A 23,516-nucleotide genomic window follows, 5' to 3' on the forward strand; every position below is an offset into this window, starting at 1 on the left:
TTTTGACCCTATTTCTGCCTAAGTAGTTCTGTGAGAGGATGTAGTCAATGATTCCAAGTAACCTGAGAACATTCGGAAATGATTTTAACTTTGTGCGACAGTGAAGCCTGCCTTCTATGCAGTGCTTATTACAGATCTTTGTCACTGCAGTAAATTATACAGGCATCATGAATCAAAACCGGGCAGGATTTGTTAACTCCTGTTAATCTTCAATCAAACCTGGAAGAGCAGAGAATGTTTGCAATCCACATTGTAGAAAACGCCTTTTATTCTGGTTGGGGCGGACAGAAAAATTTCACACACAAAATAATGCTTAATTTAACGAGCACCTTCATAGCCCCCCACAAGTCTCCCACCTGCGAGTAACAAAGACCACAAATGGGAAATAAATTAAAATGATGCATCTCAAAAATCAGTTTGGCAGGACACAGCCCCATTACCTCAAATTTGAGGCTTGGAGGTGGGGTCAATTGCATGTAACAGTTTAAATAAATTACTCAGTGGCTAATAAAATATTACAACATAGCACAGAAAGAGACCGTTCAGCCCGCCTGCTCCATGCTGGTGTCTATGCTCCCCTTGGGCCCCTTCTCGTGCTCTTTATCACACCCCATTAACATTCCCTTTTCTCCCATCTGCTCCCCTTGCTTCTCCCGAAATACATCTTTAAGAGGCATGATGGCACAATGGTTAGCACCATTGGGATCTGGGTTCGATTTCAGCCTTGGGTGACTGTCTGTGCAGAGTCTGCACATTCTCCCCGTGTCTGCATGGGTTTCCTTCCAGGTGCTCCGGTTTCAGCACAGCCGATCCACCTAACCTGCACATCTCTGGAGTGTGGGAGGAAACTGGAGCAGCCCGGAGGAAACCCATGCAGAGACTGGGAGAATGTGCATACTCCACACAGACACTGACCTGTGGCCGGAATTGAACCGGGGACAGCAGTGCTAACTGTGATGGCGCCGTGCTGCCCTCAGTGTTAAGATTATTGGCCATGCAAGCTGATGCAATGGGGGGCTGAATGGCCATCGTTCGTTGAAAATGCAACACATTTGGGACTGCTTACCTCAACGTCCATGACTTTCATTCTGGTGCCTTCCTTCCCCACAAAGATGTCATCAATATCCACCAAGAGGTAGCGGTCGAGGGGCAAACACAGGCGCTTGCCTGTAAGGTAGGCAATGGCATCCACAAAAATCAGCTTGTGCAGCCAGAAGTTCAGGTTGTTTCCGAAGAAGACTCGCTGGATGCCGTCGTGCAGCCCCAGGTCCTGGACCACCGTGGCGTGCAGTGCCTTGTGCGTGCTGAGATGGGGGATGAACTCTGCTGACTTGGTGCTGGCCAGGAGCACCGGCTCGTAGGTGCTGTGGTTGGACTGAAAGACGGTCCAGTCGTCCCCTGGCAAGGGGCCCTGCTCCACTTCGTTGGCCCGCGTCACGTAGAGCAGCGGCGCGTTGGGGTTGATGTGATAGTCCTTCAAGCCAAGGTTCGAGTGCAGGTACAGAGGGAAGCCCTTGAGTTGTGCACTTAGTAAGCTGTTCTCATTGGCCTTGAAGAAACCAATAACCCCTACGCTATACTCAATGCAATATTTATCCAGCAGCTCCCTGTTCCAGGCATCCAGGTTTACATATTTGAGAACATTTTCATATACAATAAGAGCATATCGCCCCCTGTCTTTGTCCGTTAAGGTTGGCACGTCCCCTTTCCCCGGGGCTATTTCTATCCGATACTTAAACCGGCTGGACTCCAAAATGGCCACAATTTCCTGACCCAGTTGGGAATAAATACTCTCGGCAAAAACCAGGACGACCGGGTCAGTCCTCGACGTGTCCACCGCCGGCATAAAGCGCCGGAGGGACTGCGGCGGCAGGGACATCCTGTGCTGACTGTTGCAATCGCTGATAGGCAAGGGCAAGGCCTCCTTAATCTTGGGGCTGTTGGTCACATAGTACGCCAACAAACACATGGAGATCAGACTGAAGGCGATCAGCAGTAAAATCAGCCGGTGCAGTTCCAGCTGACGAAAACTCCGCACAAACTTCCAAAAGCTAACCATCGTGAGCGCCGGGTGGCGGGAGCCTCGGAGAAGGGTCTGGGAGACGTCCACACAAGGGCAGCGACGAGTAGCAGCAGCAAGCACCAATCCGCTCCTCAGCGACGGCCATTTATTCTACGTGACCATGACAAAAACAATCCCATCGCTCGCCGGCGCGTCCCTGCCTCCTCGCCTCCTGCCCCCGCCCCCCCCACCCACCCTCCCTCCCCTCCCCTCCCCGCCACCCACACCTCCTCCGCGCTCAGGCTTCAACTGGCACCAAAGGCTGGTCCCGAGGAGGTGCCGGCCATCTTGAAGGAACCACTGCTGCCGCTGCCCCCCTCGCCTCCGTGCCCCCGGGATGGAGACCGTTCAAGTTCCTCGCCAGACGAGATGGTGAGACATTCTCCTCCCCCGCCTGGGTTACGCTTCGGAAACCTGCAACACACAAGCAAACAGACACGGGGTGTGAGTGACAGCACCGTGATGCCAACCGGCTGCCACGTCGCTGCCTCGGGAGTAAGGCGGGTGATTGGTGGGCGATCCCCAACAACTGGCTCGCGACCCAAGTGCCGTAATTAAGCTGGAAGAATCCCAGAGGCAGAGCAAACCATCTCTGACCAGCTAACATGCTGGCCCTGCATGTCCAAACTGCATTTATATAGCACCCCCCCAACAGTAAAGTATCCCAGGATGTTTCGTGGTGGTGGCAGTTTATAGAGTCCTTAGAATGCAGGAGGCCATTCGGCCCATCGAGCCTGCACCAACAACAGTCCCACCCAGGTCCTATCCCAGTAACACAAGATATTTACCCTGCAAATTCCGCTGACACTAAGGGGCAGTAAACTTTACCCGCACATCTTTGGAGGAAACCAGAGCAGCTGGAGGGAACCCACGCAGACATGGGGAGAATGTGCAAACTCCACACAGACAGTAAGCCAAGCTGAGAATCGAACCCGGGTCCCTGGCGCCGTGAGGCAGCGATGCTAACCACTGTGCCACCATGCTACCCATGGCTTGACCTCTGGCACTGGCAATCTCTCTCTCACTCTGCTCCTGATATCAAGACAAGGCTCCACTCTCCTCTCGGGAAAATGGGGGTCCCCCACACCCTGGTGTCAGTGTCTGATAAAGGAAGGACCCCTCTAACAGCCGGGTTCTTGCCTTAGCCTTGCTCATGCACTTCTCCCCACTGAAGCATCAATATGCTGGCATGGTTCCAGCACACTGACATATGGCACCTGCCTAGCTGCATTCCAAAGTCCAACATCTGTATCGGTGTAAACCACGCCAACCTCAGGCAGTCACGCCTGATCTAAAGCGCTGCAATGCCAAAGGCGATGGGGAATAAAAAGCACGTGGACGCTAGAAATCAGAGTTAGAGAAACAGAAAACGCAGGAAACGCTCAGATTAGGCAACAAAGAAACATCAGCTCGCATTTATATCACACCTTTAATGTAGCAAAACATCCAATAACACTTCACACTAAGCATCTATGCCAGACCGAAACAGAGGGCAAAATCGAGGGGGCTGCAGAATTGGCACTGCAGCCCACCCCGAGGCAGCAAAACTATCATATCCCATTGCCACAGGATTACATAATACAGATAAGTAGTTTGCCAGATTGTGAGAATCACCTATCATAGAATCCCTACAGGGCAGAAGAGGCCATTCATGTCTGCACCAACTCTCCGACAAAGCATCCTACCCAGGGCATCTAACTGACCCTACCCCCATAATTCCACACATTTCCCATGGCCAATCCACCAAACCTAAACATCTTGGGGACACTAAAAGGCAATTTATCATGGCCAATCCATTTAACCCGTATATCTTTGGGCTGTGGGAGGAAATCGGAGCACCTGGAGGAAACCCATGCAGACAGGGGGAGAATGTGCAAACTCTACACAGACAGGGATTCGATTCCCATCTTGAGTGGTTGTCTGTGTGGAGTGTGCACATTCTCCCTGTGTCTGCATGGGTTTCCACTGGGTGCTCCACTTTCGTCCCGCAGTCCAAAAGATGTGCTGGTTGGGTGCGTTGGCCATGCTAAATTCTCCCTCAGTGTACCCGAACAGGCACCAGAATGTGACGACTAGGAGACTTCCCATTGCAGTGTTCATGTAAGCCTACTTGTGACATTGATAAGTGAACGTTAAACAATCACCCAAGACTGGAATTGAACCTGGGTCCTTGGGGCTGTGAAGCAGCAGTGCTAACCATTGTGTCACCATTAAGCCCTTGTATCACAGCCTGAAAGAGCACCTTTCTTTCATTCACCATGAAACACACATTGGGCTCTCTCCTCTTCAAAATGTACTCTGCTGAAGGCGAGGACTGAAATAGCAGCCCCTAGTAACCTTTTGTGAGTGACTGAAACAAAAATGCAGCAAACCTTGGATTTCTCCAATACCTTCTTTCGTTTTGAGAGACGTCCCACAATGTTGGGAAGGTGGCAAATAAATTTGTACATTAAACAGCAGACAAGGTGAACCATTGAAATGCACAGTACAGGACAAAGCCATTCAGTCCATCATACCTGTGCTAGCCCCATTCACAGCTCCTTTACCCCACAGTCCTGCAGGTTTACCTATATCTCACACTTGCTTCTACAATATTGCCCCCCATACCAGAGCAGATTTATGAGACAATTATTCATTTAAAACACAGGTTAAGTGAAACATTTGCGTTTAGTGTACAGTGAATATGCATCACAGCTTAGTGTGGCTACTGTTTAACCAAGACCGCAAGAAACTACAAAGTGTTGTGAGCATAGCCCAGTCCATCACACAAACCAGCCTCCCATCCATTGACTCTGTCTACACTTCCCACTGCCTCAGAAAAGCAGACAGCGTTATCAAAGACCCCACGCACCCCGGACATTCTCTCTTCCACCTTCTTCCTTTGGGAAAAAAGTACAAAAGTCTGAGGTCACGTACCAACTGACTCAGGAACAGCTTCTTCCCTGCTGCCATCAGACTTTTGAATGGACCTACCTTGCATTAAGTTGAAATTTCTCTACACCCAAGCTATGACTGGAACACTGCAGTCTACACTCTCTCCTTTCCTTCTCTAAAAACACTATGCTTGTCTGTACAGCGCAAGAAACAATACCTTTCACTGTATACTAATACGTGTGACAATAATAAATCAAATGAAATCAACTTGGAAACAGTGAATGTTCCCTTCGAGTGTTCCCGTTTCCTCCCACAGTCCAAAGATGTGTAGGTTAGATGGATTGGCCATGCTAAATTGCCCCTTGGTGTCAGGGGGATTAGCAGGGTAAATATGTGGGGTTACGGAGATGGAGTCTGAGTGTCGGTGCAGACTCAATGGTGTGAATGGCCTCCTTCTGCATTGTAGGGATTTTACAATTCTTCCTTAAATTTGGTATTATATTATTTAGAACACACATTTTGAGCCAGTTAAAAAAAATTAGAACTTCAAAAATAAATTCTAGGCATTCAGCTTGCATAACTTGCTCCAAGGCACGCTTTCAAATCGAGTTTTTAAACATGCAACTTATTTAAATCGATTGCAGACATGCTGTTGTGTGGAATGGCTTGGCACATTATCACAGCTCTGGGTAAGCAGCTAATCCATTGTTCCAGGGAAGCTTGGGAGGGTCGAGTTGGAATATTGGCCGGGACAGCAGGAGAAATCTCGGTTCTTCCAATCGTGCCCGAGGGTTCTTACTGCCCACCAGAACAGGCAGCTGGAACCCCCACAGGTAACACATGGTCCGAGCGTAATGTTCTTGGTGAGGGGCTGCAAATGCCAATCTTGATCATGGTCTCAATCCTGGCAGCTTGTGAAAGATTAAGAGAAAAGCTTGGAAGTGGAGTGGAGGCTGAAGGCTGCAAAAGGAAAATGAACCAGAGGAAAGTCACAAGAGGTTTTCGCTAAACTGTTTTGACAACCATGTGGAATTTGCACATTTTGACTGCATAAACACCCACGCATAGATTGCATATTCCCAATGCTAAACTAGCCAATCTCCCATCCACTCCCCTTAGCTCATCTGCTACTGAGCTGCCAGTATTAATATCTCATTTCCTCTACACTTGTGTGCGAACTGACCTATACTGGCTCACACCCAGTCCTCCCCCCCCTCCAACTCTTCCTGCTCCTCCTCTCCCCTCGCCACTCATTTGCCCCCCGTCCCCCACCCCCACCTCATTCCCCCACCACCCACTTCTCCCCCCCCACTCCTCCTCTTCCCCTCTTCCACCCCCACAGTCCTCTTCTCCCCCCACACTTCTCCTCTTCCCCTCCTCCTCCCACCCCTCTCCCGCTCCTTCTCCCACCCACCCCCCCCAATCACCTCCCTTCTCCCCACCCCCAATCTCCCCAAGGAGTCACATTTCACTATTAGGGGAAAAAAGGCAGTTTTAAGGATGTATATTTGTATGGGTAAACACTAAAAGTAAGATACAGTTTCTGGAAAGTTTAATTTAAAATTTGTGTGGCCTATAGTAAGCTATAGTTAGATTTCATGCTAAACAAAAGCGTTTGTCCACGTGGGGGTTGGTTTCATTTCCAGCTTGGATAATATTCTGTGTACGGTGCTACAGCATGAAGAAAAGTAGTTGCCTAGCAACTAGACAGGCTCTGCAAGGAGAGCAAAAGCTTTCTTTGTTCTTTAATTTCAGCTGAAAGCTAAAGGCAATTGGAGGCAGACAGTGAAACTGTAAATGGCTCTCTTTCCGCTCTGCTAGGGGAAGTTAAATAGGAGCTAGCTTTTTTAGCTTTGCTATAAGAAAAACCCTACAATGGAATGATGGTTTAGACAGCCAGTGCCAAAGATCTAAAAGCAAACTAGTTAAGAAGCTAAATAAATGAAGTTTCCAGGAGGTCTGGAGTTGAAGGGAATGGAGAAGAAACTGGGAAATAGAACAGGATTCTGTGCAGGGACACCAGAGACAGCGCAGTAGGAATTAATAGGTGAGGATGCCAGGGAAACAGAACACAGTTTGCTGAAAGTAATCCTGAAGTCTTACTATCCTCTATCAATAAATTATAAAATATTGACTGGATATCATAAGAAGTCTCACAATACCAGGTTAAAGTCCAACAGGTGTATTTGGGATCAAGAGTTTTCGGAGTGCTGCTCCTTCATCAGATGAGCGGAGAGGTAGGTTCACAAATACGGCATATATAGACAAAGACAGAATTACAAGATAATGGTTGGAATGTGAGCCTTTACAGGTACAACAGTATGAGTGGAGCAATCACAGGTTAAAGATGTGTGAATTGTCTCAAACCAGGACAGTTAGTGGGATTTTGCAAGCCCAGGACAAATGGTGGGGGTTACATGTAGTGTGACATGAACCCAAAATCCCGGTTGAGGCCGTCCTCATGCGTGCGGAACTTGGCTATCAAGATAGCCAGCTTCATCCACCTGATGAAGGAACGGCGCTCCAAAAGCCCGTGATTCCAAATAAAGCTGCTGGACTTTAACTTGGTGTTGTGAGAGTCCTTACTGTGCCCCGCCCCAGTCCAACACTGGCATCTCCACATTGGCACTGGATCCCAGAATTGGTGTGACAGTGAAAATCAGTTAATCTGAAATCCTGGCGCGGACTTATTGCTAAAAGTGGGGTGGAAGCTCAGGTCAAATGGTCCTTTGGAAAACCTGAACCGGATTGTGGAATGCAGATTGCTAAGTGAATGTATTGTCAGGGGAGGAGAGTTTAAAGTGTAGTTTTGGGAGTGGAGTTTGGGGGATCCTGAGGAGAAATCCACAAACATTAACTTTCTGGGCTAATGAGAACTTTGTAGCTCCAAGTGGATTTTATCATCCGTAGTAATCTTTAAACCTGTGTGTAATTGTTAAGCTAAAGGGGGTGTTTCATTCTTATCCTTTTTTCATGTTTAATTTTTTTTCTTGTTTTTAAAGCTAATTAGCTGTCCTTGACTCTCTTCCTCCGCCTTTGATTAAAAAAAAGTTATAGCCTTTTGAGTCAGAGTTCCATCCTTCCTGTACAATTACATCATCTGAGGCACCTTCTCATCGTTGGATTTGAGCCCCCTCATTGGCCTCACAGCTCTCTGTCTGTAACCTCCTGCAGCCCCTACAAACCTCCCCTGACCTTGAACAGTCATTTCCTGTCTCTGTACTCTCACCAACACTCACTTCATTCACTCCTTTCCTTATTTTTTCTCCCCCTTTCCTCAATTTTAACTCTCTCCCACCCATCCCCCCTTGCCTCGCATTTCATCTGTCCCAGTTTACCCTCTGATTTCAGCTTCTCTGCCATTTGGCCATTTACACCTTCTATTCTCTCCATGGGCTGCCATTAGCAGCCTTTCCCCTGGTTTCTGTGGCTATGACTCATCTTTCATTCCCTCCCCCTGCAGTATAAATATCTCCCACTCTCTGTGCCTTTTAACTCTGACAAAGGGTCATCTGGACTCAAAGGGTCATCAGCTCTTTTCTCTCCTTACAGATGCTGTCAGACCTGCTGAGATTTTCCAGCGTTTTCTCTTTAAGTTTCAGATTCCAGCATCCGCAATCATTTGCTTTTGTCCACTTCATCCACATTCCATTACGGACTAAATGCAATAGTTTCAAACAAACTGCTTGCTTTAAACGGATAACAGTCTTCGAAACCTGCTCTGGTTGGGACTGCAGGGTTACCAACCCTTTGGTATTGGACTGGAGTCTTCAGTAACTGAAGCTCAATCTCCAATCCAAAGATGTGCACATTAGGTGGATTGGCCGCATTAAGTTGTCCCTTAGTAAAGTATTAAGATTAAGTTTATTTACTAGTGTCGCAAGTAGACGTACATTAACACTGCAAAGTTGTTACTGTAAAAATCCCCTAGTCGCCACACTCCGCCACCTGTTCGGGTACACCGAGAGAATTTAGTATGGCCAATGCACCTAACCAGCACGTCTTTCACACTGTGGGAGGAAACTGGAGCATCCCGAGGAAACCCACGCAGACACAGGGAGAGCGTGCAAACTCTGCATAGTCAGTCACCCAAGCTGGGAATCGAACCCAGGTCCCTGGTGCTGTGAAGCAGCAGTGTTGACTGGCACTGTGTTACCATGCCGCCCTTAAATCTGCAGGCTGTGGGGAAAGTGCAGCAGAGGAACATGCCTTCAGTAGCCCAGGCCACTGTGGACTTGCCGTCTCCCCCGACCTCTTAGTTAAGACTAACCCAAAGAGCACCACGTCAACCGGCCTTCCAAACATTCCTTCGTTGGCTTGTCGTTGCCTTCTCCTTCTGAAATGTGATCAATTTAGGTCATTTTCCCACTTCCTCCAAGACTAATTTGAGGCAGGAGAGATAGATTGAGCAGTCCATCAGCAAGCAGCAACCCACACCTGTCACTGGGGGCGGGAAGTGGAGGATTACAAAGCATAATCCTCTCTTTGAAGTGTGACTTTTGCATAACGTGTAGGTACTAACAAGCTAAATGCATTCACCAATGGCACTGAATTCTGTAGAGACCAGAATCCGGAGTCCACATGCTGTGTTAAAAACCATTATCCTTTTGGATTTAAAACAGCCAATTACACTTTACCAAGAATTAATTTGCATTTAGAAATTATATTAATAGATTCATCACCAACTTCCTTGAAAAAATGTAGCTGGAGGTAATTTCAAAATGTGCTTGTGAATTAGTAATGCAGAAGCGCATCAGTCACAGCAACACAACACTAATGTAAACTCTTCATCTCAGTTCAGTTGTTATAGCAACTCTTCAAACCTAATAAACAACAAAGAACAATACAGCACAGGAACAGGCCTTCGACCCACCAAGCCTGCACCGATACAACAGTTTCTATCCTTCTATTCGCCCCCCGTTCATGTGTCTATCAAGATACGCCTTGAACGTTCTGCCTGTTTCCACCATCTCCGCTGGCAATGCGTTCCAGATATCCAACATTCTCTGTGTTAAAAACTTTCCCCACACACCTCCCCTAAACTTACCCCCTCTACCTTGAACCCATGCCCTCTTCCAGTTGACCTTTTTCACCCTGGAAAAAAGCCTCCGATTATCCACCCTCTCGCAATTTTATAGACTCTCACCAACTTTTACAGAGCCACCATAGAAAGCATTCTTTCTGGTTAAATTATAGTTTGGTATGGGCTCCTGCTCTGACCAAGACCGCAAGAGACTACAAAGGGTTGCGAATGTAGCCCAGTCCATCACGCAAACCAGCCTCCCATCTATTGACTCCGTCTACACTTCCCAAAAAAGCAGCCAGCAATAATTAAGGACCCCATGCACCCCGGACATTCTCTCTTCCACTTTCTCCTGTCGGGAAAAAGATACAAAAGCCTGAGGTCACGTACCAACCGACTCAAGAACAGCTTTTTCCCTGCTGCTGTTAGACTTTTGAATGGACATACTTCACATTAAGTTGATCTTTCTCCATCCACACCCTAGCTATTACTGTAACACTACGTTCTGCACTCTCTCCTTTCCTTCTCTACGAATGGTATGCTTTGTCTGTATAAGCACGCAAGAAACAATACTTCTCACTGTATACTAATATGTGACAATAATAAATCAAATCAGACTTCTATCGGGTCGCCCCTCAGCCTCCATCGTTCCAGTGAGAACAATCAAGTTTATCTAACCTTTCCTCACACCAGGCAACATCCTGGTCAACCCTTCTCTGCACCCTTTTCAAAGCACACATTTTATCTACTGGCTCGCCCCGTTTTTGAAAGTCAGCTAATTATTCTGAAGCGTTGTCACTGTAAGGTGGGTAACCGCAGCAGCTAATTCCCACACAGCAAGATCCACCCTGGCACAGTGGTCAGCACTGCTGCCTCACAGCGCCAGGGACTGGGGTTCAATTCCCAGCCTGGGTCACTGTCCGTGTGGAGTTTGCACATTCTCCCCGTGTCTGTGTGGGTTTCCTCCAGGTGCTCCGGTTTCCTCCCACACTCCAAAAAATGTTAGATGGATTGGCCCTGCTAAATTGACCTTAGTGTCAGGGGATTTAAGGTTGGAAATTAGTCACAAGTAGGCTTACATTCACACTGTAATGAAGTTACTGTGAAAATCCCCTAGATTAGCAGGGTAAATGTGTGAGGTTACGGGGATAGGGCTTGGGTGGGGTTGTGGTCAGTGCAGACTCGATGGGCCAAATGGCCCCCTTTTGCACTGTAGGGATTCTATCTAGGTCAGTAAAAAGACGGACGGCTGGTTAATCTGCCATGGTGGTGGATGTTAATGGGTAAATCTTGGCAAAGGTACTGACCGGCGAACTCAATCTCTTGGTTTTGGGGAATTTTTTTACCTTCCTTTGCCCACCGAGGAGCGGGTTCACGAACTATAGAAGACGGCTGTACCTGTCTAATGCGCTAAACCTGCTGCTTTCTCCCAAACCGGATGGAGATTGTTGTCCCCTTCATAACTCAGGCCATTTGCAAGTCCCTGCTGGATGTGATTTCCAATGCCAGTAAACAAGCTTGCATCTTTCCAAACCAGATTTTTCTTGCTCCTAATTAAGCCCTGAGGACGGGTCACATGATTTTTCATACCTCAAAGACTGAGTGTCTCCAGTCGCAACAAACTGCTGTTTATTTCATTTTGGAACAGTGGGGAAGGTCTGTTAACTTTTCAAAACAGGTAACATACAGGAGCACGGCAGGGCCAGCGCTCCAGCCAAGTCCAAAGCTGCATTCAAAGCCTCCTTCTGTGCTATAGCCATTTTCCTAGAATCCCTACAGAGCAGGAGGCGGCCACTCGGCCCATCGAGCCTGCATCAACCACAATCCCACTCAGGCCCTATTCTCATAACCCTGCTCATCCTCCTGACACTAAGGGGCAATTTAGCATGGCCAATCCACCTAACCCACATATCTTTGGACTGTGGGAGGAAACCGGAGCACCCGGAGGAAACCCACGCAGACATGGGGAGAATGTGCAAACTCCACCCAGACAGCGACCCAAGGCCAGAATTGAACCCGGGTACCTGTTGCTGTGAGGCATCAGTGCTAACCACCGTGCCACCTATCCATGTCCATGAAGAGGACAATTTTTTGTCTTTTGATATCCAGCAGGGTTCACCACTTGGGAGCACTGGACAACCTCTCCTTGCTGAATCCTGTGGGTGGAAAGCCTGAGAGACATTGAAGACAGTATAGTCTACTATCTAATCCTACAACGTTCCCATTCTCTACTGCCTAGGATATGACCCTCTTGGTAGCATTCTCACCTCTGAGTCACAAAGGCTGTGGGTTCGAATCCCACAGAAACTTGAGAAACTACAAAGGGTCGTGAATGAAGCCCAGACCATCAGGCAAACCAGCCTCCCATCCACTGACTCCGTCTACACTTCTCGCTGCCTCGGAGAAGCAGCCAGTGTAGTCAAGGACCCCATGCACCCCGAACATTCTTTCTTCCACGTTCTTCTGCCGGGAAAATGATACAAAAGTCTGAGGTCACATACCAACTCACTCAAGAACAGCTGCTTCTCTGCTGCTGTCAGACTTTTGAACCTCGCATTAAGTTGATCTTTCTCTACACCCCTAGCTAGGACTGTAACACTACATTCTGCACCCTCTCCTTTCCTTCTCTACTATGTACTCTATAAACAGTATGCTTTGCACCACACACAAGAATCAGTACTTTTCACTGTATACACGTGACAATGAGAAATCATATCAAATTGATACTCCAAAGCAGTACTGAGGGAGTGCTGCCGTGTCAAAGGTGCTATTTTTCAGATGAGACATGAAGCCAAACCCCCATCTGCCCTTTCAAGTGGAGAGACCTGATGCCCATTTCCAAGAGAAGCAGGAGGTATCCAGGACAAGGTTTATCACTCAATCGACAACGTTAAAAAACACAAATTATCAGTTCAATGCGCGTTGTTGCTTGTGGGATCTTGCTGTGCACTAACTAGCTGCCAGGTTTCCTATATTACAGGCAATGAACATACCTCAAAAAGCCCCTCGTTGACTGTACATTTGAAACATTCGCCGGTCGGAAGGGTTATATAAATGTTTTATTTTGTTCAGATAAGACTCTTTGGCCTGGAAACATGGACCAGGTTTTTGGCTCAACTGATATTGTTGCTTTCCAACTTGGAACTCATGCACACAGCATGTTTAAATTTTAAAAAAAGAGGAGATGCCTTCAGGGGACTGTGAGGCCAACAAATTCACAGCTGCCCAATGAGGAGAGATCTGTGGCAGTAAAGGCCCACTTAGGCCCAAATGTGCCCTTTGCTAAATTAGTAACTCGCTCCATCGCCAAGCAACCACAGGAACTGGCACCTCCGCTTCCAGTTCAGCTGAATTACATTGGCCAGTGGGGATATTAAAACCCAACAGAAAAGTAGTGGGAGGTTAGGAGAGCATTCGAGACAGACTATTAGGATTGGGAAATCACTAACACCTCAATCAAAAAAACACTCCCAGTTCTGACTGGAAGAGCTTTATTCTGTGATGGCCATGCCCTCTTCATGGACGTGAGACGCTAGTCCTTTGTTCCTTTTGTTTTTAAAGGAGATAATTCTTTCATGGGATGTGGGTATCACTGGCAAGGCCAACATGTGTTGTCCATTCCTAAGTGCCCGTGAACGGACTGACTTACCAGGACATTTTCAGACAATTGAAAGTCACTTATAGGCCAGTCCCAGTAAGGACAATAGATTTCCTTCCCTAAAGGGCATTAGTGAACCAGATAATGTTTTATGACAAATCAATGATGGTTTGCATGGTCACCATGACTGGAACTAGCTTTATATTCCAGACTGAATAGTTGAATTTAAATTCCACCAGGTACGATTTGAACCCATGTCCTTTGAGCACTAGATGTATAAGAGACATCGCGACAGATACGTGAGCAGGCTGGGAATTGAGGGATACTGACCGCATACAGGCAAAAGGTCTTTAGTTTAGAAAGTTGTCATGTGTTGGCACAGGCTTGGTGGGCCAAAGGGCTTGTCCCTGTGCTGTATCATTCTTTCTTTGTTCTAGACTAGGCCGCTGATAGTGACATTACTGCTATTTATAAAGAACAAAGAAAATTATAGACAGGAATAGGCTCTTTGGCACTCCAAGCCTGCACCGACCATGCTGCTCGGCTGAACTAAAACCCACTAATCTTCTGGGGATCATATCCCTCTATTCCCATCGGTGGCACGGTGGTTAGCACGGCTGCCTCACAGCACCTGGGATGCAGGTTTGATTCCCGGCTTGGGTCACTGTGTGGAGTTTGCACGTTCTCCCCGTGTCTGCGCAAGTTTCCTCCAAGTGCTCCGGTTTCCTCCCACAGTCAGTCTCCCATCCACTGGCTCTGTCTACACTTCCCGCTGCCTCAGCAAAGCAGCCAGCATAATTAAGGACACCACGCACCCCGGACATTCCCTCTCCCAACTTCTTCTGTCAGGAAAAAGATACGGAAGTCTGAAGTCATGTACCAACCGACTCAAAAACAGCTTCTTCTCTGCTGCCATCAATCCATTTTGAATGGACTTATCTTGCATTCCGTTGATCTTTCTCTACACCCTAGCTATGACTGTAACACTACATTCTGCACTCTCTTATTTTCTTCTCTGTGAATGGTATGCTTTGTCTGTATAGCGCGCGCGAGAAACAATACTTTTCACCGTATCCAATTACACCTGACAATAATAAATCAAAACAAATCATTGATCCAAACAGGCACCAGAGTGTGGCAACTAGGGGATTTTCACAGTAACTTCATTACAATGTTAACGTAAGCCTTACTTGTGACACTAACAAATAAACTTTCTTCATTTTTACTTTATTTATGAATTTGTCAAGGCGCCTCTTAAAATTTCCTCTCTTTCCCAATTTTTTCCAATCCTTTATTCCACTCCTCTCCTGAATTTGATGACGAACGATGAGTGACATGCTTTGAGACACTGCAAGCCCTCCCTAATATAGCTATCCCTTCCCAAGTCAATATGCCCGACTGTATGCAGCCCACGACTGCTCAAAGTGCTCCAGGTCTGGTCTAACTACAGCTAAGCTCACTCCCGATTGTTATCCCCGGTATTCTAATCAGATAGGTGTAAAGATTTGCATTCCATGAGTCTTTGGCATTATGACAATTTAATGATCTGTATTCATGGAATCCCCAACACACCCCTACCCATTTTGCCTCCCCACCAACAGTTTGAAACTTACCACCATTTATAAAGTACCCCATTCCATCCCTTTTGGATCTAAAATGGATGCCCTCACATTTGCTGACACTGAAATCCATTTGTCGCAGTTGGTTGCCTCGTCACCTAATTAAATCTCTGTGTAATTTAGGCTGGAATTCTCCAACCTCGCCCGGGGCTGGGATTATCCAATCCCGCCGCGGCGAACATGAGATTTGGCTGAGCACCAAATTCTCTGTTGTCGCCGGGCGTACAAGATCTGGCCTTAGTGTTTCCATCCACACTGTTTACAACGGTGTCTATCTTTGTGTCATCGACAGATATGTGGCTTTCTATCCCATTAACTAAGCTATTGATACAAGCGACGAGTGTTGAGACCCAAACACAGATCCTCGTGGCACACCATAAGTGAGGTACGAGTTGAGATAGTAACCGGCACATTCTCACACCCTGGTCAGGGTAAGGAGGAATGGGAAAGCTTTTAAAATTCAATAAAACACCCCTGGATACGGCTTGTGGGCAGTTACTGGGAGTGTCTTCCCCGAAACGTGAGCCTCATTCGAAATCATCACTCTTAATCTACCACTGTTGTTTTGGGACGCGGACAGGAAAACAGGACATTTTATTCAGATGGCCAAAGTCCAAGTCATCGCTTCCAGTAACAATGGAGCATAAAGGAATTAAGTTTGTGTAGATTGTTATCCAAACAAACTGGCTGCAGCAACCAGTGTGAGTCAGTTATAACCACGTAACCTCGAGGTGTGTCCAAAGTTATCATGAAGTTGTTACTGCTTTCCACAGCTTCTATTCGTCAATCACTTTGCGATTCCTCCCCAGGCCCCTCCACTTCCCTCAAAACCAAAATTCTGATGACCGATCACCCACCTCACTCCGCTTCTCTCTCCACAGATGATGCCTGACCTGCGAAGTATTTGCAGCATTTTCTGTTCACATTTCAGAGTTTTAAGGATCTGCAGTATTTTAATCTTTGCTTCTCCTTTAAGATCACACGGTGCAGATGAAGCCCTTTGGCCCATCGAGTCTGCACCGACACATGAGAAACACCTGACCTCCCACCTAATCCCACCTGTCAGCACCTGGCCCACTGCCCTGAATGTTATGATGTGCCAAATGCTCATCCAGATACTTCTCAAAGGATGTGAGGCGTCCTGCCTCCACCACCCTCCCAGGCAGTGTATTCCAGATCCTCTGGGTAAAAAAGCTTTCCCTCACATGTCCCCTAAACCTCCTGTCCCACACCTTGAACCTGTGTCCCCTCATGACTGACCCTTCAACTAAGGGGAACAGCTGCTCCCTATCCACTCTGTCCGTGCCCTTCATAGTCTTGTACAGCTCGATCAGGTCACCCCCTTAGTCTTCTCTGCTCCAATGAAAACACTCCAAGCCTATCCAACCTCTCAAGCTCCAACCAGTCAACATTCTGGTGAATCTCTGCTGCACTCCCTCCAGCGCAGTCCTAATGTAATTTGAGTTTGTTTACTTGGTTTGACCTAAAAAAAAGAGGTCCCCTCCAGCGCAATCACATCCTTCCTATAATGCTCCTTAAATCTTATCCCTTTGACCAAGTCCCCCTACACTACGCAGTCCCCCGACACCAAGCGGCAATTTAGCATGGCCAATCCACCTAATCTGCACATCTTTCAGACTATGGGAGGAAACCGGAGCATCCGGAGGAAACCCATGCAGTGACGGAGAGAATGTGCAATCTCCACACAGGCACAGACCTCAGCCGGGAACTGAACCCAGGCTCCTGGCGCCGTGAGACAGCAATGCTAACCAATGTGCCAGCATGCCACAAACGGAAGTGAAAATGACTTTAATTTTTGCCGTGATGTATGAGTTGGAGAATTGCCCTCATCTATGTCAGCAGACGTAGCAAGGCTTACAAGTATTCTTTTTGAGGGAGAGAACTGATTCACACATTTCCATCAATCTATTAGTCAGCCGTAGAAACATCAATAGTCATTCAGGTTGCAAAGTACCTTCAAAGCATTGATGTGGCTGAGATGAATCGAATAGTTTTGTGTTGCCATTTTCTTCTCTCCTCAAAGCTAGTTAGTGATACGAGTTCCTGCATGATTTGTTTCATGCATGATCTAAAACCGTTAAGACCTTTGTCTAATTCCAAATAATCAACACCCCAGTAAGGATTACCAGTTGGTTAACTATCAGAAGCTGGAATAGCAGAATTGACAGCATTAGATGACCTGGACTAGAGCGGGGTGGGAAGAGAAAATCCCACCAGAATGGGACCAGGGGTGAAAGATTGTCGTTACCTTGAGTGATTGGGGAAGTTGGGATTGTTCTCCTCAGAACAAAGCAAGTGGAGGGCGTGTGTAGTAGAGGAATTTGGTGGCGTTAAAAGGTATATCTGTAAATGCAAGGCGCACCGTTAATAAACCTGGTGAGCTGACAGCACAGACACATCGCAGCATGATATCATCGCTATGATGGCACCTTGGCTTCAGGAGGGGCCAAGACTGCAGCTCAACATCCCGGGATAGAGAGTCTTCAGGCAGGATAGGGAGGGGGATAATAAAGGCGAGGCATTTTTAGTTAAGGAATAACATAGCTGTGAGGAGGGCTGATAAACCAAATGAAACATCAAATGAGGCTGTCTGGGTTGAGCTCAGAAGTAACAAAGGAGCAGTCACATGACTAGGACTGCACTATCGACTCGCAAATAGTGAGAGGGAGTTAGAAGAGCAAATAGGTGGACAGGTTTCTGAGTGCAAAAGCAATAGGGCAGTAATCGTTGGGGATTTCAACTACCGGAATATCAATTGGTATATGGACAGTGTCAAGGTAGAGCAAAATTCTTGAACGGCACACAAGGGAACTTTTTTTAGCCAGCACGTAACAAGTCCAACAAGAGGGGTTCAGGAAGTGAGAGATCTTGGGGTGCATGGCCACAGGTTCCTGAAGGTGGCAGGATAGGTGGACAAGGTGGCAAAGAAAGCGTAAGGAACGCGTTCCTTTATTGGGCGAAGTATTGCATACAAAAGCAGGGACGTAATGATGGAATTGTATCAAACACTAGTTAAAACACAGCTGGAATTTTGTGTCGAGTTCCGGTCACCCCATTACAGAGAGGACATAATTGCTTTGGAGAGAGTGCAGAGGTGGTTTACAAGAATGTTGCTTGGGCGTGAAAATTGCAGCTATGGGGAGAGATTTGGTAGGCTGGGGCTGATTTCCTTAGAACAGAGGAGATTGAGGAGTGACCCAATTGGGGTGTAACAAAATTATGAAAGATGTGGATTGGGTAGACAAAAAAAACTCGTTTCCTTAGCTGAGGGATCAACTATCAGGGGGCAGAGAATTAAAGGTGATTGGTAGAAGGATTGGAGGGAACATGAGGAAAACCCTTCTCACCTAGTGGGTATTGGGCATCTGGAATTCACTGTCGAACTTGGTGACTGAGGCTAAAACACTCAAAGAGTTGTGACAGACTTGATCAAGTGTTTTGCAGCCAATGAAATAAAGCCACGGCAATAATGCAGGAAGCATGGCACGCACGCTCCCATAAATGACTAGTTAATATTTTGGTTGGGGTATTGGTCGAGGGACAGGTATTGACCAGATCATCGTGGAGAACTCCTCAATTCTCAAGGACATCTCCGCGGTTTAACATTTCATCTGCAGACAGCTCCTCTCTCAGTACCCGCACTGAAGCATAGGGTGTTATCAGAAAACAGGGGTGTTAGCAACAAAGCTCCAGCACTGGAACGGAGAAGCGAAATTTGAAACAATTATTACAGCACGCTTTCAAAAAAAAAATCACTAACTTTGCATGGGTATGTTAGCCTTGGTGCCATTTAAGGATTTAGTACCCGGCTTCACTGTGATCCCAGGGGGTTTAGCCGAGGACACAGCTCTCCCTGGTCAACACAAATGCACATCCTACATCACAACAGTGAAAACTTGGTTGTAAAGTATCCGAAGATATGAAAGATAGTCTCCCTCCTTTCCCTTGCCCAACTTGCATTTGTCATCAACACCTTTCAAATTTCCTTCGCCTCTTCATTTTTTTAAAAATACTCCTGCTGATTTATTTTCATCCAGCAAAATTTAAAACCTTGTTTTGGCCCGAGGTGCATTTATCTAAAAACCCTCCCGTTCTGATTGATTCATGGAGATTTTGGATTGTTAATGCAAAAAAAAAGTTGCTGCCTTTGTTACCACAGTGCGGGGAGGGGTCATTAAACATTCTGACCGTGGAACCTCATAACATGCCACTAATAAGTCTTTGCTTTCAGGATGTTTACCAGATGACTGAAAGTGCGGCAACACAGTGTCTGCCACTCCCATGACTTCTACACGGAAATCTCCCAAAGGGACACTATGTCCTGACTCCACCAAAGAATAATGTTTCATTTGGTTTTCATTAGGTTTTAATCTGACCTACAGCAACTGCAAAAAAGGAATCGAATGCGCGACTGATGCTTGAAAACCTGCTGAAATTCTTCTCACTGTGGGGATATAGCAAAGTATCAGACTGGGAAGAATACAGAGCCAATCACCCGAGGAGCGTTCCACCTCATAATTTTAGCTAATTCGCCAGCCTCACTCCGTGCTCGCTCAAGGTTTGTCACCGGGGATTTTGCCTTTCTTTTATTCTTTACTGCATTAGCTGCCCATCTGCCCTGGTCCTCGAGTGGCTTGTTCGACCATTTTTAAAGGTGGCAGCACAGTGGTTAGTACTGCTGCCTCACAGTGCCAGGGACCTGGGTTCGATTCCCAGCTTGGGTCACTGTCATTTACAGATGAATCGTAGAATAGAACTATAGAATCCATCTGTGTGGAGTCTGCACGTTCTCCCTGTGTCTGCGTGGGTTTCCTCTGGGTGCTCCGGTTTCCTCCCACAGTCCAAAAGACATGTTGGTTAGGTGCATTGGCCGTGCTAAATTGTCCCTTAGGCACCGGAGTGTGGCGACTAGGAGGTTGTCATAGTAACTTCATTGCAGTGTTAACGTGACCCTACTTGTGACACTAATAAATTAAATAAACTTTAAACTTATCTTTTTAAGCATTTCAGAGGGCAGCTGGGAGTCAACCACATTGCTGTGGTTCTGGAGTCACATGTAGGCCAGGCCAGGTAAGGACGGCAGATTTCCTTCCCTAAAAGGACATCAGTGAACCAGATGGGATTTGTTTTTAAAATGTGCCAATCAAAGATACTTTCAAAGTCACCATTTAATTCCAGATGTTATTGATTGAATTTAAATTCCACTGGATGAAAGTTTACTCTGGGTGTAAAGGAGAGCACTTTACAGGCCCTGGGCTTTGCGTTGAGGCTGTCATACTGAGTTTCACCGTTAATTGTCATGAAATAATGCTGTTTTGTGTCAGGCTCAAGTTAACATCGCCTTTGCTGCCAACACCACTATGTATTTTTGCATGATCGTGGATGGATGCAATTATGAAGAGGGATTCTCAAACCGTGTGCCCTTCAAAATTAGAAATAATATTTTCTGTTTAAGTTTATTTATTAGTGTCACAAGTAGGCTTACATTAACACTACAATGAAGTTACTGTAAAAAATCCCCTAGTCCCCACACTCCTGTTCGGGCACACTGAGTGTGAATTTAGCATGGCCAGTGCACCTAACCCGCACAGATTTCGGACTGTGGGAGGAAACCAGAGCACCCAGAGGAAACCCATGCAGACACAGGGAGAACATGCAGACTCCACACAGGCAGTGATCCGAGCCAGGAATCGAACCCTGGTGCTGTGAGGCAGCAATGCTAACCACCATGCCGCCCCTGCAAAAATAACATCTGCAAAATTGTAAACGTCTTCCCCCATTCGAAACCCTTGTGACACATCGTTGTAAAAATAATTAACTTGCAATTTTTTTTTTGCAAAGCCAATTAAGGAATTGCAGATAGCGGAACAATAATTCGTTTAGCTGAATTAACTCTGTTTATTATAATTAAATATTACTACACATTCTTGTTTTGTCCATGTTAGCTGCCAATCATTGCTGGGATGCTTCAATCATTTATTTTCCACTGGTGCACTTTTGGCATCATTTAATCTTCAAACGCAATGCTCTTTCTTCAAACAACTGCCTCCCATTTGCTGCAAGTTAAAACTGCCCAATCTTTTTCTTCAAACTACTGCCGTCTGTTTGACTCTGATAAGGAGGTAATCTGGAACTTCAGAAATATCCGCAGTACTGCACACATATATCCATCTCAGCCAGAGGAACAGAGCACAAAAGGTTCAGATGAGCTACGGAGCTACTGCATCAAAACAGCTGGAGGCACTGTAATGCAATGCCAGAATATAATGGCGTCGGAATGGGCTTGCACAAAGCAACATCTGTCCTCCGAAAAACAGTTCTGCAGATGTTAGTTGCTTTGGAGTTCACTCATGTGCCAACTGCAATGCCAATTTCACATGTGCAAACGTGCTGAAGTGGAGACTATCGAGAGCTTCAAGTTTCTCAGTGTTCAAATCACCAACAATCTGTCCTGGTCCCTCCATGTCGATGCTATAGTTAAGAACGCCCACTAACACCTCTCAGGAGACTAAGGAAATTCAGTATATTTGCTACAGTTCTCAGCAACTTTTACAGATGCACCACAGAAAACATACTTTCTGGATGTATCGCAGCTTGGTTTGGTTCCTGCTCCGACCTCAAAACCGCAAGAAACTACAAAGGGTTGTGAACGTCATGCAAACCAGCCTCACATCCACTGACCGTGTCTTTCCACTGCCTCGGAAAAGCAGCCAGCATAATCGACGATCTCACGCACCACAGAATGTTCTCTTCTACTTGGGGAAAAAGATACAAAAGATAGCGGTCACGTACCAACCGACTCAAGAACAACTTCTTTTGAATGGTCCTACCTTATATGAAGTTGATCTTTCCTTTCACCTTACCCGTAACTGCAACACTATATTCTGTGCCCTCTCCTTCTCCCCTATATAGTTTATGAATGGTATGTTTTGTCTGTATAGCACGCAAGAAGCAATACTTTTCACTGTATCCCAACACATATCCTAATAATAAATCAAATCAAAATGAACTGGCTCAGGGATTAGGGCCACCTTGAGTGAGATTCCTTGGAGTCTCAGTCTGTATCACTCTCGTCAGGTTCCTGATATCTGATTTACACTGCACCCATTTTACGTTGTCTCGAAGTTGACACCACTTTGTTCCAAGGTGAAACTGTGTGTGTTAAATGCAGCTTAAAGTAGGTCTGTCAGCCTCCACTGCGCTCGCTCACGAACGCCAGCAGCGTGACATTTATTTGGATTCCCTCTTCTTCAGATGCAATGCCTCTCATTGGCTGATCAGCTTTGACGAGGTGAGATAACATTCGCAGAGCTAACACTCCCGTAGGGCCCACTCATCACAGAAGGCCTCTGCTCCAGTGGACATCACGTGCTCGCTCTCCAACGTTACCAACACAACCAGGAGTCGGGTTAACTGATCCCTCTCAACTGAAAGCTGCCTAGACTTGTTTATGTCCAACTTGACCAGGTCCAGAAGCAGGCTAGTGATGTGGGCTTTTGCCCTGCTTTGCACAACCCCTTGGAGATGAAATGCTAACAAAACATGAGGAGCAGTCCATTCAAGTAGTGGAACAGAAACTACAACCTCAGACAACCTATATAAACATGGATCCCTGAACCTCAGACAACCTAGACAAACATGGACTCCTCAAGCCCACAGAAATTGCAAATTACTGAAAACCCACCAAGTATCTTAACCTTTTGGTGCACATTGCTGTTGTGTGGATAGCCTCCATGCCAAGTCCCCAACGGAAAGGGGAGGAGTCCTATGTTGATAACCTCCCACTGGGGGTCCCACCACCACTGAACGGTAAGATAGAGTGCCAGGGCACGTCCAGATGGCTGACAGTCCCTCTTTAAATATGCTCAAGATAGCTAATCAATCAATACTATCCATCTGTTTAACCTCAACATCACAACAAACATAACATTGACAGTGTCTGACGCCTCTCTGTCTAATACATTCCATTGTGTTCATATGCCTTACTCCTTTAGGAAATCAAAGTGGGAAAGTGGTAACGAGGCTGATGCTCTGATAAGACATGATGTGGAGGGGCTGGCATTGGACTGGGGTGGGAGCTTTCGGAACGCTGTCTGACCTGACGAAGGAGCAGCGCTCTGAAAGCTCGTGATTTCAAACAAACCTGTTGGACTTTAACCTGGCGTTGTGAGATTTCGTTCTCCGATAGGAGACTTGTTGAAGACATGATAAACACAAGCTGAACGTGTCAGTCTGCACAACCCACACAGAAGGATCAAATATCGAAACATATACCACCTCTGCTTTCTATAGCACACAGATTGATGTCAGCAATAGCTC

At 46.6% G+C, this 23,516-nt stretch overlaps 1 protein-coding gene and 1 long non-coding RNA gene across 5 annotated transcripts in view; both read right to left on the reverse strand.

Moving 5' to 3' along the window:
• Positions 1-2,238, reverse strand: part of ndst2a (N-deacetylase/N-sulfotransferase (heparan glucosaminyl) 2a) — an 80,695-nt gene extending 78,457 nt beyond the window's left edge. Inside the window, exon 1 of the mRNA XM_080215898.1 lies at positions 1,067-2,238. Within this exon, the coding sequence (XP_080072024.1) occupies positions 1,067-2,059 (993 nt within the window). The 5' untranslated portion in view covers positions 2,060-2,238. The remainder of the gene's footprint in view (positions 1-1,066) is intronic.
• Positions 2,239-2,280: 42 nt separating this feature from the next.
• LOC145360493 (uncharacterized) overlaps positions 2,281-23,516 on the reverse strand; it is a 400,843-nt gene continuing 379,607 nt past the window's right edge. For all 4 annotated transcript variants that reach the window (XR_013889726.1, XR_013889728.1, XR_013889725.1 and 1 more), the window contains exon 6: positions 2,281-2,476. This is a non-coding gene — a long non-coding RNA (uncharacterized LOC145360493). The remainder of the gene's footprint in view (positions 2,477-23,516) is intronic.

This window comes from Carcharhinus amblyrhynchos, chromosome 31 (assembly GCF_965287045.1).
Source record: "Carcharhinus amblyrhynchos chromosome 31, sCarAmb.v2.hapA, whole genome shotgun sequence".
NCBI lineage: Eukaryota > Metazoa > Chordata > Chondrichthyes > Carcharhiniformes > Carcharhinidae > Carcharhinus > Carcharhinus amblyrhynchos.